Raw genomic sequence first — 17,531 nt, 5'->3', positions numbered from 1 at the left:
AAGTCCAGAGTGGTGAGAAAATCGTTCTGGGAGAGAAGTGGAAGAAACTGTTGGAGGGTTACCATGTGAAAATGGTCTGAATGAATGTAGGTGTTTAGAGGTCTGAGATCTAAGATAGGTCATAGGGTCTCGTCCGTCTTTGGAATTAGAAAGTACAGGGAGTAGACCCCTAAATTTTGTTGATTTATGGGGACCTGCTCTATTGCTCCTTTTTGCAGGAGGGAGATCACCTCTTGTGTTAGTAGCGCAGTATGTTCTTGCGACATAGGGCGGTGCCCGGGTGGAATGTTGGGGGGTGTAGATGTTAATTCTAGGCAATACCCTGACTGAATAATTTGTGTCACCCATCTGTCTGAGGTGATTGTCTCCCAGACGTGAAGGAAATGTTGTAGTCTGCCTCCGACCGGAGTGGAATGGTCTGGAGGGAGCGGGGGAAAGTCATTGGGCAGGAGGTGTGGCAGAGCGGGTGGTATTTGTTTTGCCTCTGCCCTTATTATTATTGCCTCTGTATCCGCCTCTTTGATAACCCTTTGTGAAGGTAGACTGAGGAGGGGATTTATAGGACGTGGATGCACTGTCCGAGGAGTAGCCTATGCCCGTGCCCCGAAAGGAAGAACGGCGAAAGGAGCGCCTGGGAGTCTGTGTTTGTAGGGCTCCCATAGATTTCGCCGTGTCTGTATCTTTTTTCATTTTTTCCAGGGCTTCGTCTACTTTAGGGCCAAATAGATGATCTTGGTCGAATGGGTGATTTAATATAGAGGCTTGAACCTCTGGTTTAAACCCTGAGCCAGGCATGGCGACGGAGAAGAACACTGGTGTTTATGGCCCTGGAGGCTGTATCTGCTGCATCTATGGCACATCGTATCGAGGTATTGGTTATTGTTTTTCCCTCTTGAATAAGTTCATTAGCCCTAGTCTTGTACTTTTCAGGGAGATGGTGCATGATGGTCTCTAGCTCATCATAATGCGCCCTGTCGTATCGGGCCAACAGTGCTTGCGTATTGGCAATACGCCATATATTGGCCGCTTGTGACGCAGTGTGCTTCCCTGACGCATCTAGGAGCTTGGACTCTTTGTCAGGTGGGGGCGCCTCGCCTGACGCCTGAGAATTTGAGCGCTTCCTGGCTGTAGATACCACTAGGGAATCTAATGGTGCAGGGCCTTTAATGTAAGAAGGGTCTGTAGGGGCGGCTTTGTATTTTTTCTCTATCCAAGGGTTTAGGACCCTGGCCCTGACTGGGCCTTTAAAAACCTCAGGGGCATGTTTAATTACGCCCCTTAACATAGGTAGAATGGCAGTGGACCTATGTGTATCGTCAAAGGTGTCTAGGAGGAAATCCTCCTCCACTGGGTCGGTATGTAACTCCACCCTGTGGTAGTGTGCCGCCCGTTGTAACAAATGGTGAAAACCCAAGGAATCTTCAGGAGGGGATGGCCTAGATGGATAAAGGTCATCCTGTGGGACATCTGGGAAGTCCCGATTGTTATAATCATCCCATGGGTCTGGAGATCCAGTAGGGGTGGGATCTTGTGGCACATCTGCTGGATCATAGTAAGGGTCCCCCAAATCGTCTGGGACAGGAGAGAAGGTGGGGGAACGATGAGGTGGAGGGGGTGGAGGTGGAGAGGGTGGAGAAGGTGGGGAAGGCACCCTTAAAGGAGAGGTAGCAATGTCCTTTCTCTTTGGAGGTGGAGGTGGAGCCGGCTTGTCCAAGTGTCTCTTTTTTGAAGACTATGTCAAGTGTCCGGTGTTTCGATCCTTGGTGAGGGTTTTTTGCAAAGGATCCGGTGTGAAGAGCTCCTGTGACACTGTTGTTCGGTCGGCGCCGAAGGTTTCGGGCCGACGGTATTTTAGGTTTATCGAAGCCGTGCTTCCTGGGAACCACCGTTTTTTGGGTCGGTGCCGAAGAAGGTTTCGGCACGGGAGTGTCGGTGCCGAGGGTCTTGTGATGTTTGGTCGGCGCCAGAGGAGCAGGTTTCGGCACCGAAGACTTCGGTGCCGGGTTCGGTGTGGAGGTGGAAGCCGATTTTTTCTTCGGTGCCGAAGGGTGTTTCTCGGCACCGGTGGCCGGCTGGCTCGAGCCCGAGCTGCCGGAAGGCTTAATAGGCTTCTTTACCGGGCCCGAAGGTGGGGTGTGAGAAGCAATGTCCTTGGTCTTGCCTAGGCCCGGAGGCGAAGGTGTGACCGAAGCCTTTTTCGGTATCGGCGTGGGCGTGGGAGGGGGAATTGTACTCACGACCCGCTGCGCCGGGATGATGTCCTCCACATCTGAGTCGTCGGCCTCGGAAGCGCTGACGAGGTCGTCGTCCTCCTGTTCTATGTCCTGTTGTCCCGGAGCTTCGACGTCGTCCCCGAAGATGTCGACTGGAGCGGAGGTCGAGGAGTGCGCCATGTTGCGTCTAGCCCGTCGATCTCGAATGGTCTTTTTTGAGTGAAAATACTTGCAGGCGGGACAGTCTCGGGCCTCGTGTTCTGGGGAGAGGCAGAGGTTGCACACCTCATGGAGATCGGTGTGGGGAAACTTTGACCCACATCGAGGGCACTTCTTGAAGGGAGTTCTTTCCATCAGCCGAGACCGGAGCCGGAATAGGCCCGAAGGCCGCCGTCGACCACCGGAATCGAAGAAGTGCCGAAGAGAAGATGAGTAAGATGATTTATATCTTTGAAGAAGCTCGATGACCGAGGATTTGTGCGTCGATCGGTGAACTGGGAAGTTCGGAACCGGAGCGCGAAGTATTACATCTGAGCCCGATGGCGAAAAAAAAACAATCTGAGGATGGAGCCGAAGCCCATGCGCAATACTAACCAGAGGAGGAGTCACCGACCTCGTGACTCCCAAGACTTTCCAAGAGGAAAAACAAACTGCAAACATCCGGGCCCAACACCAGATGGCGATCTATGCACAGTGTATAATCTGCAGCTCATATGCCTCGAACACACAGTTTAAGGAAACTATTACTAGAATTTTGATCTTATTCTATCTGCAAAGGCCATATTAATGTCCCAAAATTTAAGCTAATGGAGGTAGGAAAAAAACAGAGTAAGGAAACATTGTATTACAGTTAAGTAATAAAGACCACTTAGGGGATTCTTTCCATAATATTGTGGTCTAGTCGGGGCAGAAAGATCAGCAAAGCCACTCTGATTTATTCTTCATCTGCAGATGAACATTGTACTCCAACAAACTGGATGCACAGTAACTGTGCCTAATGTGGCCTATAAGACCATATGCATTGCTAGCACGCAATAGGGAGTTGAGATGAGGAACTGTGGCAATTCAAAATCACTTGGGACTTTGTTGGTGACCATGATTTTGAGGAATCAGCTGTTCAGAAACCCGGACTCCTTTGGGCTAAAAAGATTTCTAACCCATGGGACAACCACGACAGGTACTACATCTGCAAAAAGCTGCTTCTAACATCCCATCGATGAAGCACTGGTTAACTAAGTTTTGTGACGCATAATTTTACGCTCCATCCTCTTTCATTAAATAGGCTCTATTATTACTATAATGGGTTTCGTGATTAGAAAAGTCTTGTACATATTAACTGTGCTCTGGTTCTCGTCCCGTGCTTTTCAGCGCCTGGGCAGCAGCCCAGCCCTCAGAGGAAAGGTAATCCTGGGACTTGGAGTCCCCACCTGAGGTCCGCCGTGCTCTGGTTCTCGTCCCCATATATATGTCCATATTAACATTCACACAACCAAAAAAAGGTTACAGTGACGTTATAATTAGGGTGAGATTTCACTCATACAAAACCAGAGAAATTCAGCAGTTATAGTTACCCAAGTTAACTAGAACTCACACCCCGCAATGCACTGCCCATGACCTCACATATTACACTGACCAGGTCATGAGTGATGTAATATGCAAGGTCATAAGCAGTGCTTTGCAGAAGCGCAAGTTATAGTTAACAAGGTAACTATAACGGCTGAATTTCTCGGGTTCTGAATGAGTAAAATCCGACCACAACTACAACGTCCCTGTAATCTTTGTTTTTTTGTGTGAATTTCTAAGGTTTTTTTAAATTCTATTTGCTATCTATAACGTCCTTGTAACCTTTGTGTTTTTTCAGTGAATTCCTACACTTTTTAACTAGCAGTCACGTTTGTAGAGTGGTCGAGAAAGGGGGCTGGGCCTCCGACCAGTTCTCAGGAACTCTGCTGTGTATGACTTATTGGAGGTACCAGTCCCTCTGGAGCCAAGGGGACTTTATCTCCCAACTAGTAGACGCTGATTATGAACATGCTTCTTTCTGTAAATCAGTATTAAAACTAAAGAAGTTACCCCTTGGGCTCACGGGGAGGAAACAGCAGCGTGCAGAGCATTCTCTTTTTTATCTGGGGGATGCAGCCAAGAGAAGACAGCACAAAAATGAAAACAAATCCTGCATGAACATCAGAAAAAAAAAATATCTGAGTTGGTGCTACACCAATTCTAACTGTAACTGTAGAGGATTCCAAACCTCAACATCATATACAACACGCGTTGGCAAAGTCAATAGGCTTATGTTGGCTGCAAGCTCTTTGGCTTTGTCAATGCTTGCTTTGCTATGCTTTATGCTTTTGTAAACCTTTGTTGTTTGGGGAGCTGCTGGGCCTTCACCAGAATAAAAAAGGAAAGCATTAGCAAAAAAGCAAAAACTAGTACTGGTAACTAGGTAAACACTAGTTCTGGCACTGAGAGGAACTATGTTGTGTGTAGATGACTTCACTCACAATTAAATTAGCCCCCCCCCCCGGGGGGGGGGGGGAGATGCGAATGACAACAACAAAAACTGTGGATGAAGAGGGCTGGCTGAAAGCCCTCTAAAAATATTAAATATATAGTTTGCTGAAATAAAGAAGCCTTGGCTAACGTCTAAAAGTTAGAGTCAGAGTACAAAGGCATGTTTAAGGTCACAATAGGGGTGGGGTGGGTATGTGTGGTTTCACGTCTGTGCGAACATCAAAGTGGTTTTCAAAGTTTCGTTTCTTCTCACCACCCAGAGGAAGACTACTGCTACACAAAACAAAAGCTAATGATAAATTTGCATTAAATAAAACTACTTACCTTGCTGCAGAGTCAAAGTGCTGGTAGTGGGGTTGTGAATGGTCGACTGATTAGTAGTGTTTGCTGTTGTGGCCGTAACAAGTCGTACATAATGGAACTTGCTGCCAGGTACCTGAATTTGCTGAACATTGGACGTGGTCTGCAGAGGAATGATGGTCTTAAACTGAGAGGTATTCATTCCGCCTACTGAGATAGTCTGAACAGTTGATTTCATTGCCTAGCCAAACAGAAAAAACACTGTTACAAATTATTTCAAAATGTACTTCGTTTTTAAAAATAACAGTTTCACATTAAGATGCATTAAATTAATACGTATAGCTTGCATTCTGACCACTTTGAAAAAGTGTTGAAGCAGAAAGTGACACTGAAAATTAATGCTACAGGGGTGGCTTCTACGGCCACTGTGAATTCACAGTGCCATTATGGAAAAACTGCTACATTATCAAGCCCATGCAATCTCAGCCACTATGTTAAATGCCTAATCACACTCATAAATGGCAAGAAAGGGCAGCACAGAAAATGAGAGGGCTATTATAAGAAAGTCTGCTATAATATAAAGTCCAATGAGGTAACAATCCATAGAAGTAATCTATCTGTATGCAGCACACGTTGTACACCATAAAAACACGCATCATAGCAACAACTCACAAAAGATGCAAGTTACAGAATTAAATATTAAACCAATCAGGTTATTTAAGAGTGTGATTTAAAATCTCATCTGCCCCAGTGCAATGCTTAGAGAAAGTGAGCACAAATACTGAAAGAAGCACCCTAACTGACGAAAAGGTATGGTTTGTGCACATTCATATGACAGTGAGTATCATCATGAGTTTCGATTAATGTTTTGTTGGTCAGAAGTCATGGAACTTTATCAACATTATGATACTGAGCAGTATGTCGGCTACGGAAGGATGGTTCAGCTCCACTGCATGGCTACATGACCAGATCTATGTAGCAATAACTGTTGAAAATCGCTACCTTGCAAATTATTGATGAAGTCCTATGTATTTTGGACAATAGAAAATATTGTGCTTGCGGATACTGTTGGACGCACTTGTGGCCTTTGATACAGGAAACCATGATATCCTTATTTGCGTACGAAAAAAAAAGCATGGGTTTTGAAGGCAAAGCACTTGATTGGTTTAAATACTCCTTAACACAAATGAACAACAGAGACCATACCCAACCCTGCTGAAGTCCTGTTGAACGAAATGCGTTGGATGGGCTGATGTACGCATATTATTAAAACATCAACAAAGTGGACTTTGAAACAGATGAACAAAGACTCCTTGATCAATATATTTGGATGTGATGGATTTATGAGATTTATTGTATTTACAATTTAATTTTACATAATATAATTATATGCTCCTTTTCACTCTTTGTGTATCAATAGTTGTATTTATTGTGACTTCGAAGCAGTGGGGTCACGAAATGTTTGAGCACAGGAGATATTGATGAGAAAACTATACCTGTGCAACAATCTATGGCCCACACTGCTATTATTGGGATTTGGAATGCACAACAGAGACCACACAAGTCATTCTTCAGTGATAAATTCCAGTCTCCACTTTTAATAATCTTTACCTCGAACTTTGGGTTTTCATTAGAATCCTGGCATCCCTTATCTCTCACTGGTAGCTTAGACACTGGTCAACATACAGTCTCAGATGGACACCGGTCATATCAAATTTAGCCTGCTCATTTCATCCAAACTCGGTACCACACTAGTACAGAATCGGTTGATTTCAGCCTGAAATCCCTCAGAGTACTAAATCATGGGGTTTTACTCATGATTCTCAACTCAATGTCCTGAAGCATCAATCACCAGGTCTGCCATATCCGAAGTATCAAGTAGTTCCTTCTGGCACATGATCTTAAGGATGCAGTCCAAGCACTCGGAATTCCGTTTTCTCCGAGATTTTTCACTCCTGTACTGCACTCCTTAAACTGAATCTCTATTAATGCCACAAACATGCTTGTTTAGTTCAAAAACTACTACACACTGAACAATCTTGCTATCTAGCCAAAAGCTGGTGATCTCTGGTTGTACCTGCCAACTTGACACCTCAGAAACTATTCTCCTAGAAATCCCACTCTTAATACACCAGTCTTTCTCTACGTTCCCAAAATCTGGAACTCCCTTCTGCAGGATATACACACCATTCCCTCTGTCTCCACCATTACAAGGGAACTGACACACTTTGTTCTTGAGTGCTACTCTTGTTTGTTCTTGAAACAAGCATTGGCATAGCCAATAGGTCTCGCTTTTGGGACCTTATAAGTGTTTAGCCATGCAACAGTTGATGTTGTTGCACCAAGGATATTGTCCTGCATAACGGCGAGCTGTGAACCTGATAAGTGTAGGACAGTGCGTTGGGCAGGGGGGAGGGGGGGGGGGGTAAGCACGGTCAGCTTTGAATCTGATGATAAGTGTTAGGACAGAGCGGGGGAAGGGGGGGGAAGCACGGCGAGCTTTGAACCGGATGAGAAGTATTATGACAGAGCGGGGGGCAGGGGGGTAAGCACGGCGAGCTTTGAACCTGATAAGTGTTTGGACAGAGCGGGTGGCAGGGGGGTAAGCACGGCGAGTTTTGAACCTGATGATAAGTGTAAGGACAGAGCAGGGGGCAGAGGGGGTAAGCACAGCGAGCTTTGAACCTGATCATAAGTGTTAGGACAGAGCGGGGAGCAGGGGGGTAAGCACGGCGAGCTTTGAACCTGATGATAAGTGTTAGGACAGAGCGGGGACAGGGGGTAAGCACGGCGAGCTTTGAACCGGATGACCTGTTTTAGGATAGAGAGGGGGCAGGGGAGTAAGCACGGCGACCTTTGAACCGTATGATCAGTTTTAGGACAGTGCGGGGGCAGGGGGATAAGCACGGCGAGCTTTGAACCTGAGCTTTGAACCTGATGATAAGTGTTAGGACAGAGCAGGGGGCAGGGGGGTAAGCACGGAGAGCTTTGAACCGGATGATCAGTGTTAGGACAGAGTGGGGGCAGAGGGGGTAAGCACGGCGAGCTTTGAACCTGATGATGAGTGTTAGGACAGAGCGGGGGGCAGGGGTGTAAGCACGGCGAGCTTTGAACCGGATGATGAGTGTTAGGACAGAGCGGGGGGCAGAGGGGTAAGCACGGTGAGCTTTGAACCTGATGATTAGTGTTAGGACAGGGGGGGGGGGGCAGAGGGGGTAAGCACTACGTATTAAGGGTAAAGTGGCCTCTTCTATGACATACCTAAAGCTGCTGGTTAAGAAGCTTGCAATGGACCCAGCCTCCCTTCCCCTCCCCTCTGAAAAAGGGGGGGGGGGGGGGAAGAGTAGGAGGAGAGAAGAGCTGCAGAGTGAAGCTGCTGGCAGACTCTGACCTTGAAGCCTAGAGGTGGGAGCCAGAGGAGCGAGCAGCCGAGAGTAGAAAGGGAGACAGGGACACTGGTTTTCAGAAATGAAATGCACGGTTTATGCCCTATTGACAAACTTCCATGGCATGAATAGTGGTGAGGCTTGCAAACAGGAGCAGTTTCCCTCCTCCCTGTCCAAAGGGAGGGGTCGAGAGGGGAAAGAGCAGGCTGGAGAAGGTCTGCAGAATACAGAGGGCAGAGAGAACAGCCAGTGCCTGTGACCCATGAAGAGAGAGCAAAGCCATATGACGCCTCTGCTCGTAAGCGCATGCCGCGCACATGCACTCAAGCTCTAGGCCACAGTGGTAGCATATTCTGAAGCCCTTACTAAAAGTCTCACCAGAGCACAGCACATGCGCTGCTCTAGGCTCGACCTAAAAAAGATTAGTTTGCTCCTTCACTACTGAATTTCTACTGTGGTTTCTCCTAAACTTTTACTAGTGGACAGTGATCAATACTGAGTTGCACAATTCTGATCCCTGCCTGTGTTAGGCAATCCTTCTTTGAATATATTTTACATTTGCACCTTTTACTATGGCTATGTTCATTTACAGACGTGCAAACAACTTTTAAACTATTGTTGTATACTTCCGAATTCAGCTTAGGTATATTGCAAGGTCTACCAGCCTTACAGAGTGCTTTTGTGAAGCGATCAGTGTCATGTACGTGCTTTATAAGAACTCGCAAAGGAAAAAAAGATATATAACATTTTCATACAAAGATGCAACATGTAAAGCATGAAGATAAGAAGACAAATAACACTGCCCAAACGAAGGAAGCATTCCTAGAGGCTTATCAAACAGATTTAGCCTACACATACACAGACAGGAAGAACTTCAATATGACATACAGACCAACAGATACAAAGTCTATAGCTCGCTATTTGGGGCTCTGAAAGAGGTAAAGTCATACACAGTTTATTTCATGAAACATTAGCCTATATCTAATATAAGGAATACTAAAGAATGGCAACTGTTGGTAATAATCCTTTTTAACCCTTGTTTTTGTACCTCTTTTTGCAGTAATGTGCTTACTGTAACATGGTTTTAATATAATGCCAAATGTTATGTATGTGCTGTAGATCTTTAAGTGCCTGACTAGATCAGTGCCCTCCGGCATCGTCAAAGATTGCTGGAAAGGAGCCTTCTCAGTACGTGAATAATTGTAAACAGATTGACTCAGTCAAAGTCAGTCAAAAAGTACTTTATTCGGTTCATAACAAAAACCATAAAAGTATGGTACATCGAAGTCAAAACCACTTATTTAAAATATGACACAACAATAGTGCAAGTTATTATGAGCCATACAATAAAATCACATATATGTGACAATACAAACACATTTAAAAAGAGAAACAGAACACTCGGTCAAAATTCATAAATTTCCCACTATAAACACTATAGCCAATTAATCTTTTTCCTCAGTCTCATTGCAATCGATAAAAAATTTGCTATATTAAAAATCACCCAGGAGTCGCGCAACAGCTGTAGGGACAAAAGAGCAGGTTTAACTTGTCTAAAACCTCTATCTTTAATAAGAGGAATAATTAACTTTTTACGAATGGGGCCTAGATGTTTACAAAATAAAATAAAATGCACAGTATCTTTAATAGAGAAGCTATCACAAGAACAAATCTCCAGGTCCGTTCCCTTCGTCCACCCAGGACGTTCAGTAAGCAGAAGATGGAATTTGTTCAATCTAAACTTAGTCAACAAATAACGATGATTCAAATTGTTGACGATTCCCAGATAAGGTTCTATACCACTGGAGGTAATTAACAACTGGTGAGCCCTTACTGTTGGTTTACATAATTCCTTTTCTTCTCTTGCTAGGTATACCAACTGTTTATATGTGTCTTTCACCCATTTCACATCCCCTTTTAATAAATTATTTGGGTGATCAAACAATTCTGGACGACCCAATTCTATGGTTAATTTTTTAGTATAGTTCAACCAGGGGATAGTTTTACCATACTCAAGGGCTAAACAATCCCTAAGAATTTCATGATTCAACTCTAATTAAGGGTTTAACCATACTGATATCCATTTTAATAGCGGGGCTAAGGCTATACGGTCTACAAGATATTCTACCCCGCACTCTTGGTGAACATTATATCCAGATGTTGACTGGGGAAGGGATAAGATAGATTTCAAAAACTTATCCTCTGCTACCTGCAACGCCTTAACATTTTTAAACCCCCACAGTTCAGCTCCATACATAGCTATTGAGGTACATTTGGCATCATAAATTATCAACACAGCCTCTAAAGGCTTCGCCCCTAACTTACGGGCAAAGTCCAAAACAGCTAGAATAGACCTAGCAAAGGCATTACGTTTAGCAACTAGTTGGGGCAACCAGGTGGACTTATCGTCAAAAATGACCCCCAGATATGGAAATCTGGAAACCCTGGATAGAACATTCCCTTCACAGTGCATAGTCTTAAAACTTTTGGGCTTGTTACCCACAATCATTACATGAGATTTCGAAAAAAGTTCACACTTAAGTCCAGCGCTTTCATAAAATTGGCAAATGAGTTTAAGAGACATTGCAGCCCCACTGCTGTGCGTGCTATTAACGCGGCATCGTCCACATATAATAATGCCGGAATAGAAAACTTGCCAGCCCTTGGGATGTCTTTGCACGCCTCCGTGAGAACCGCTACCAAATCATTAATATAAAGGGTAAAAAGCAAGGGGGCTAAAATACACCCCTGCCGCACCCCATTAGTGATTCCAATCTTGCCCGTGCAGTTACCTAAACGATCATATCTAACTGTGGCTGTAAGGTCCCTGTGTAGGTCGGCAAGAAAATACACAATATTTTTATCTATGCCCAATTTAAGGAGCAATCCCCAAAGTTTGGACCTATTCACTCGGTCAAAAGCCGAGGAAAGGTCCATAAAAGCTAAATATAGCGTACCCCTTTTGGCAATAGTGTATTTTCCGATTAATAGATGGAGGTTGAGGCTTTGATCTATAGTCCCTCGTCCCTTCCTAAACCCATATTGCAGGCATGAAAGGGTGTCTGTGTCCTCCAGCCAAGCAGTTATTTTACCTAGAACCACTCGCCCCAGCACCTTCAGATTGACTCACGAATAGATGTGTGGCTCTGAAGCAGTTTCTAATATGTCAATCCTTTTCCTAAAACAAGTGCATCAGAGTCAGTATGTCAAGATTAGAAAGGACATGTGCAGACTGCACGGTTCTGTGATCTTCTGCTTGCTATTACATTATTTTTCCTAGTGGTTGACCTCCATAGAATGCAGCACAGTGAGATCCATTTGCATTGCTCTGGTGACGTGTGGTAGAACAGTGTCCCTAAAATGCACTGTAGTGATGTTCTGTCCCTAGGGTGCAATGTTGAGGATTGAAGTGCAGTTGACTGGGTACGTGTCCCCAGAGCTCAGTGTAGTGTGGTTTATAAGTGCATGCAGGATGCATAGCATTATGCTGTATTAGCACGCCTGTGCTGGAGCACAATAGGTTGGTGCCCCTAGAAAGTATAGCAGTATGGAGGGCTACTGTTCCAAGAGGGAGTGGCAGGGTTAATACCTCTTGGACGCAAAGCTGTGGAATAGTGTTCATATAAAATAGTAGTGTGGTGGGATCGTCCCTCTAGAATTCAGTGTTGGGGGTTAGTGTCCCTTTGATGTAGTGCAGTTTGGTGTCTTCATGTCGCATGATACAGTACAATATGGTATATTACTGCCACTAAAATGTGTGTGTGTACTTTCATTCCCTGTCTCCTCATGTACCAAAATGTGCAATAATAAAACGCTTTGTGGTGACCATGTTCTCGAAAACCTTCGGTGGAAGCTTCCCCTCCATTGTAACTATTTAAAGATTTTCCTCCCTGTGCCTCTGAAAGCCCATTCATCCATAAGCTTGTCAATGTTCCATATGTAGCTAACGTTTTACTGTCAGATCCCTTGACATTGGGTCAAATAGGAATGGATTATTATTTTTTTTAGTTCGATATTGTTGCATACTACTGTAGTGTGATTAGTTTAGTCTATTAAACATACTATTCATGCTATGCGGTCTACCTGACTTTTGGGGTGTATTTTATAATAAAAAAGGGCTCATTTTGTAGGTGAGCAGTGAGGCTTTCCCCAGCTTTTAGAGAGCAGACCCTTGTCGGTCTGTCTCCTGCGCAGAACTTAGAATATTTACTATTAGGCGTGACTCTATATCCATCATACCTCCTTGCTGCTTTTGACGGAGCCTTAAGTGAATTCCCTACATTCGATGTATTATGCATTTTGACCAACTATTATTTTTGCCTTCTGGAATGAACTTTAATTAATTAATGAACCTGTATGGCTTCTAACTCATATTTGTCTCAAGAAGACTTATTTAATTATGCTGACTGATTTTGTTTGTTTCTAAACTCATTACGGGCACTTTACATGTTCCTGAGGACACCAATCTCGATCCTGTGTAGGTATGTGCTTTATCTAAGATTATTAGATAAGACAGTGTCAACAGTTTCCTTTGAGTATAGTGTTGTGTGTAAGTTTCTATAGTGCACAGGATTGTGCTTAATTGGCTGATGTGAAGAACACACTGGAGACGTGCTAAACAGAGCAGTATCGGTTATAAAGGACCGGTTTGTCAACAATATCACAGGTGCGACCGCTCTTAGTTCAGTATATTTTATTTACATTTATGGCCAGCAATGGCTGAGCAGGAAAAAACGTTTTGGCAAAGAAAAGTTATTCTGACTTAAGCAAAGACCAATGATCAAATTCAGTCTGCCCTTGGAGTGTGGATACATTTCAAAGTATGTATTTTGTTGCACACAAGGAGTTATCTGCTCTTCCTTCAGCCTCTAAAAGACCCTCAAGATGAAGCAAAATGTATATCTAATTTTAGATTTTTTTTTTTAATTAGCTAAACAACAACTGGCAAACTAAGATTCAGCACCATGATCATAAATGAGCTACAACCTGTTGTATCTCAGCTATTACTGTGACCATAGCTATGGTTACTGTTGCTAGATACCAACTTACCGTTCTGGATTGTTGAGAGAGGAAGTCAGCTATAGAGTGGTCTTGCTGGCTAACAGATGTACCTGCTTACTCCAATAAACAAAATCCAAGTGGAGTCTTCATTACAATTTGGCGACAGTGGACAGGATTCGAGTTTACTTCACTTGACTTCACATTTATTCAAGATTTGAACTTAATTTTGCACGATTTAAAAAAAAAAAGGAGAAAAAGAAGAATAGTATACTCTACGATAGCAGTTCTATAAAAGGAGTAAGCAGAGTGAAGAACTGCTTATTTTAAAGAGAGTCGTTGCTTCACTTAGAACATTTGGATTTAATTCAGAGTCATAGAAGATGAAAGAACCAAACCAGGAAAGACAATATCGATGTTCTACTGATCGCATTCTCACTTAAATGGTAAACAAATTTAAACTGAGCGGTATTTCAACTTGATTCGCTTATTAAATTGTTACTTGCGATATCGACAGTTGAAACCTCTCCATTGCATCTTACGAAGCTGAGGCGAGGAAGACGGAGATCCAATTCCACAGCAAGTGTAAGAGAACGTGAGAATCCAGAACATCAGCACGCCAGTGGGGTCACGCAACGTGACCTTACGCGACCGCCATCTTAGATTCAGTGCCGGCGATCAGAATAAATCATCTTTAATGGAGCACCGGATTCAGTGTTAGCGATTAGACTAACTCATCTCTAACAGAGCACCGGACGCTCGTATATCTTCAATCTTAAAGGAGTTAGCGAGCGCTCTAGTGGTTTTCCGCGAAGGTTCTTAACTTGGTGGTAATTATAAAGAATTGTATTCTTTACTTGAGGTACACCATATTCACGGTGATATGCACACCACATTCTAACAAGTGCATGTCATCCTTAAGTGTTTATAAAATATACGGTGATATGCACACCATAATCAAGTGAACTAGCAGCAAGAATTGAATTAGCAGCAGACCTAAGTGTGTATTAAAGTGGTTAGATTGGAAAGATTACTTTCTCAATTATATTTCAGCTTTAGAGGATGAAAATGAAGACGAGTTTACTACCTCCAGGAAAAAGAAAATGCTTTTGCATAGTTTGGGACCTGAAGGATCTAGAATATATTATCAAATGGAAGAAAAATCAAGACCTAGCGAAAATTCGAATGCATTTTTAGACGCATTACATGATCTCGATGCCTACTATCAACGCAGATTATGTCTCTGCGTTAAGAAAACTTTCAGTTAAATGTCACTTTGAAAATATTCATGACAGTTTCATCAGAGATCAACTTGTGATGCATTCAAATAATAGTGCAATACAAGAAAAATTATGGGTTTGTGGTGATTCACCCTTAAATGAAATTATAGCCATTGTTAAAAAAGGTGAAATGTCAAAAAGATGTGCACAAATGGCCCTAAAGAAAAGTGAGGACAGTAATGTTGTAAGTAAAGTATCTACTAACAGGACTACCAGTAAAAGTCTAGGAAAAAACAATTATAAAGATTTTAGCAAAAAAATACTAGTTATAACAAAAATGATTATGAAGACACAAGGCCAACATGTTATAGATGTGGTTATAAGGGTCATACTGCAAGAGATAAATGGTGTCCTGCCTTAAAATAAAAATTCAGTTATTGTGGTGCAATTGGTCATTTTACCAAAGCATGCAGGAGGAGGAACAGTAAGAACAGCAGGAAAACCGTGAGTTGTGTTGATGATAGTAAGGATGAGGTCGTTGATGATAATGCCGTTTCTAGTGATGATGAGATACTTTGCATTGATGATTTTGGGAAAACAGATAATGTAGTTTTGAATGTTGGTTCTTCAAGGAGAAAGAAACCTGTCTGTGAAATAAACATTGGTGGAGTAGATTTACAAATTGTACCTGATTCAGGTTCACCCTTTACTATCATACAACGTACCGTATGGGAGAGTAAATTCGCAAAAGTAATTGAACAGAACTTAACCCCCTGACATACAACCTGTAACCTACACAGGTGAAAACATTCCTATGGTTGGTTTTGTAGAACTTGTCTTCAAATTTAAGGACAGAAGCACTATTGGCAAGTTATATGTTGCCGAAAAAGGACCTTCAGTTCTAGGCTGGATTGATCAAGGAGAACTTGGGATCATACTCAACCACAACACCCATGATCAAGTTTTATTGTTGGATGAACCAGATACAAAATTGGTGGACGACATGATAAAACAATTTCCAGGAGTATTTTCTGGAGAAGTAGGAAAGTTAGATGGCTTTGTACACAAAATAGTTTAAGGACAATTCAGTACCAGTAACTCAAAGCTAGGAACATTCCTATCAGCGTAAGAGAAGGTGTTATGAAAGAATTAGATAACTTGGAAAAGAAAGGGAGAATTGAACCAGTGGAATGCGCAGAATGGATTGCTCCCTTAGTTGTCGCGTGCAAACCAGACGGCCTGTTGCGCCTAAGCATTGATCTGAGAGATCTTAATAAGAACATCGTAGTAGACAAATTCCTGTTACCCAGAATTGATTAATTATTGGCTCAATCTAAAGACATGAAATGGATTTCTACAATTGACCTAACATCAGCATATCACCAGATCCAGTTACACGACAGCAGCAGAAGCCTTACTGCTTTTATAACTCCTTTTGGATGTTATCGTTTTGTGCGCATGCCTTTTGGTTTAGCTTCTGCTGCTGCTGTGTTTCAAAGGTTAATGTACAAACTATTTAAAGGTTTGAAAGGCATCATCTATTTTCAAGATGATATTTTGATAATGGGTCGAGACAGAAATGAGCATGATGATGGGCTTAAAACCGTCCTTTCTAAATTGGCAGAAAAAGGGTTGACTGCAGAAATCAAAAAATGTAAATTCAGAATGAGGTCTGTCACATACTTAGGACATGAGGTTGGTGGGGATGGCATTTCGCCAAAGAAGAGTCTAATTGAAGCTATCAAAGAAGCCCCATCTCCAAAGTCTAAAGATGATTTAAGATCATTTCTTGGAATGGCGGAATTTTACTCAAAATTTGTACGAAATTTTGCCACCAAGACCTACAATATGAGGCAATTATTAAAAGTGAAACAAGAGTTTGTTTGGAACAATGATTTGGAAAATGACTTCAAAAAAATTAAAAGTGACCTATTTTCTGCCCTACCCCTTCAAGCCTTTGACAATATATATGCAAAAAGAAAGGAAGGAAATGGGTCCATAATCATATTACATATACATGTGTCCTTTTTTACTATGTATATTGAATATGCTACTTACCAGTATGCATCTGTTCTTGGCATGTAGGGCTGCTGACATTCAAAGCTGTGCATAGATCGCCGCCTAGTGTTGGGTCCGGATGTTTGCACGTTGTTGTCCTGGAAGAGTCTTCGAAGTATCCTTGGATAGGTGACTCCTCCCCTGGACTACAGTGCGCATGGGCATCCTCTCCATCCTCAGATTGTTTTTCGCCATTGTGGCAGAGATGGAGTAGATACAGAAAGTGATGACCATGCTTGCAGTAATTCTGAGAGCTGCAGCTGCGACAGGCGCCGGGGAGGAGGGAGGGCGATATGAATGTCAGCAGCCCTACATGCCAAGAACAGATGCATACTGGTAAGTAGCATATTCAGTTCGAGGCATGTGGGCTGCTGAATTCATATCTGTGCATAGAATACATAGCAGTGCCCTCTATTAGCGGCGGCTACCCGTGCCAGCTGCAGCGGTCTGAAAAAGTGTTTTGAGAACAGCCTGTCCTACAGCTGCCTGCTGTTTTGACTGCACATCTACGCAATAGTGTTTTGTAAATGTGTGTGTAGTGGACCATGTGGCTGCTCTGCATATATCATGCAGGGGAATATTTCCTAGGAAGGCCATGGAAGCCCCCAACTTACGTGTTGAGTGGGCTCGTGGTGGAATAGTTAATGTGCGTTTTGCCTTTTGATAACAGATTTGAATACACTTAACTATCCATCTGGCTATCCCTGCCTTGGAGATGGCGTTACCTTTGTGGTGTGGAGCAAAGGCAACGAACAGTTGTTTTGTCTTCCTGAATGGTTTAGTCCTGTCGATGTAGTACATGAGGGCCCTCCGTACATCTAGTGTATGTAGTGCCCTTTCTG

The 17,531-nt window shown here is 43.1% G+C and overlaps 1 protein-coding gene across 7 annotated transcripts in view; it reads right to left on the bottom strand.

The window, feature by feature from the left end:
- LIN54 (lin-54 DREAM MuvB core complex component) overlaps window positions 1-17,531 on the bottom strand; it is a 497,293-nt gene that overhangs the window by 222,235 nt on the left and 257,527 nt on the right. For all 7 annotated transcript variants that reach the window (XM_085641194.1, XM_085641196.1, XM_085641198.1 and 4 more), the window contains one exon: window positions 5,052-5,268. In XM_085641194.1, coding sequence (XP_085497320.1) covers window positions 5,052-5,268 — 217 coding nt within the window. The remainder of the gene's footprint in view (window positions 1-5,051; window positions 5,269-17,531) is intronic.

This window comes from Triturus cristatus, chromosome 2_2 (genome assembly GCF_964204655.1).
Source record: "Triturus cristatus chromosome 2_2, aTriCri1.1, whole genome shotgun sequence".
Lineage (NCBI taxonomy): Eukaryota > Metazoa > Chordata > Amphibia > Caudata > Salamandridae > Triturus > Triturus cristatus.
The sequence above is the reverse complement of the archived record's forward strand: the minus strand, read 5'-3'. Positions and strand labels throughout refer to the sequence as shown.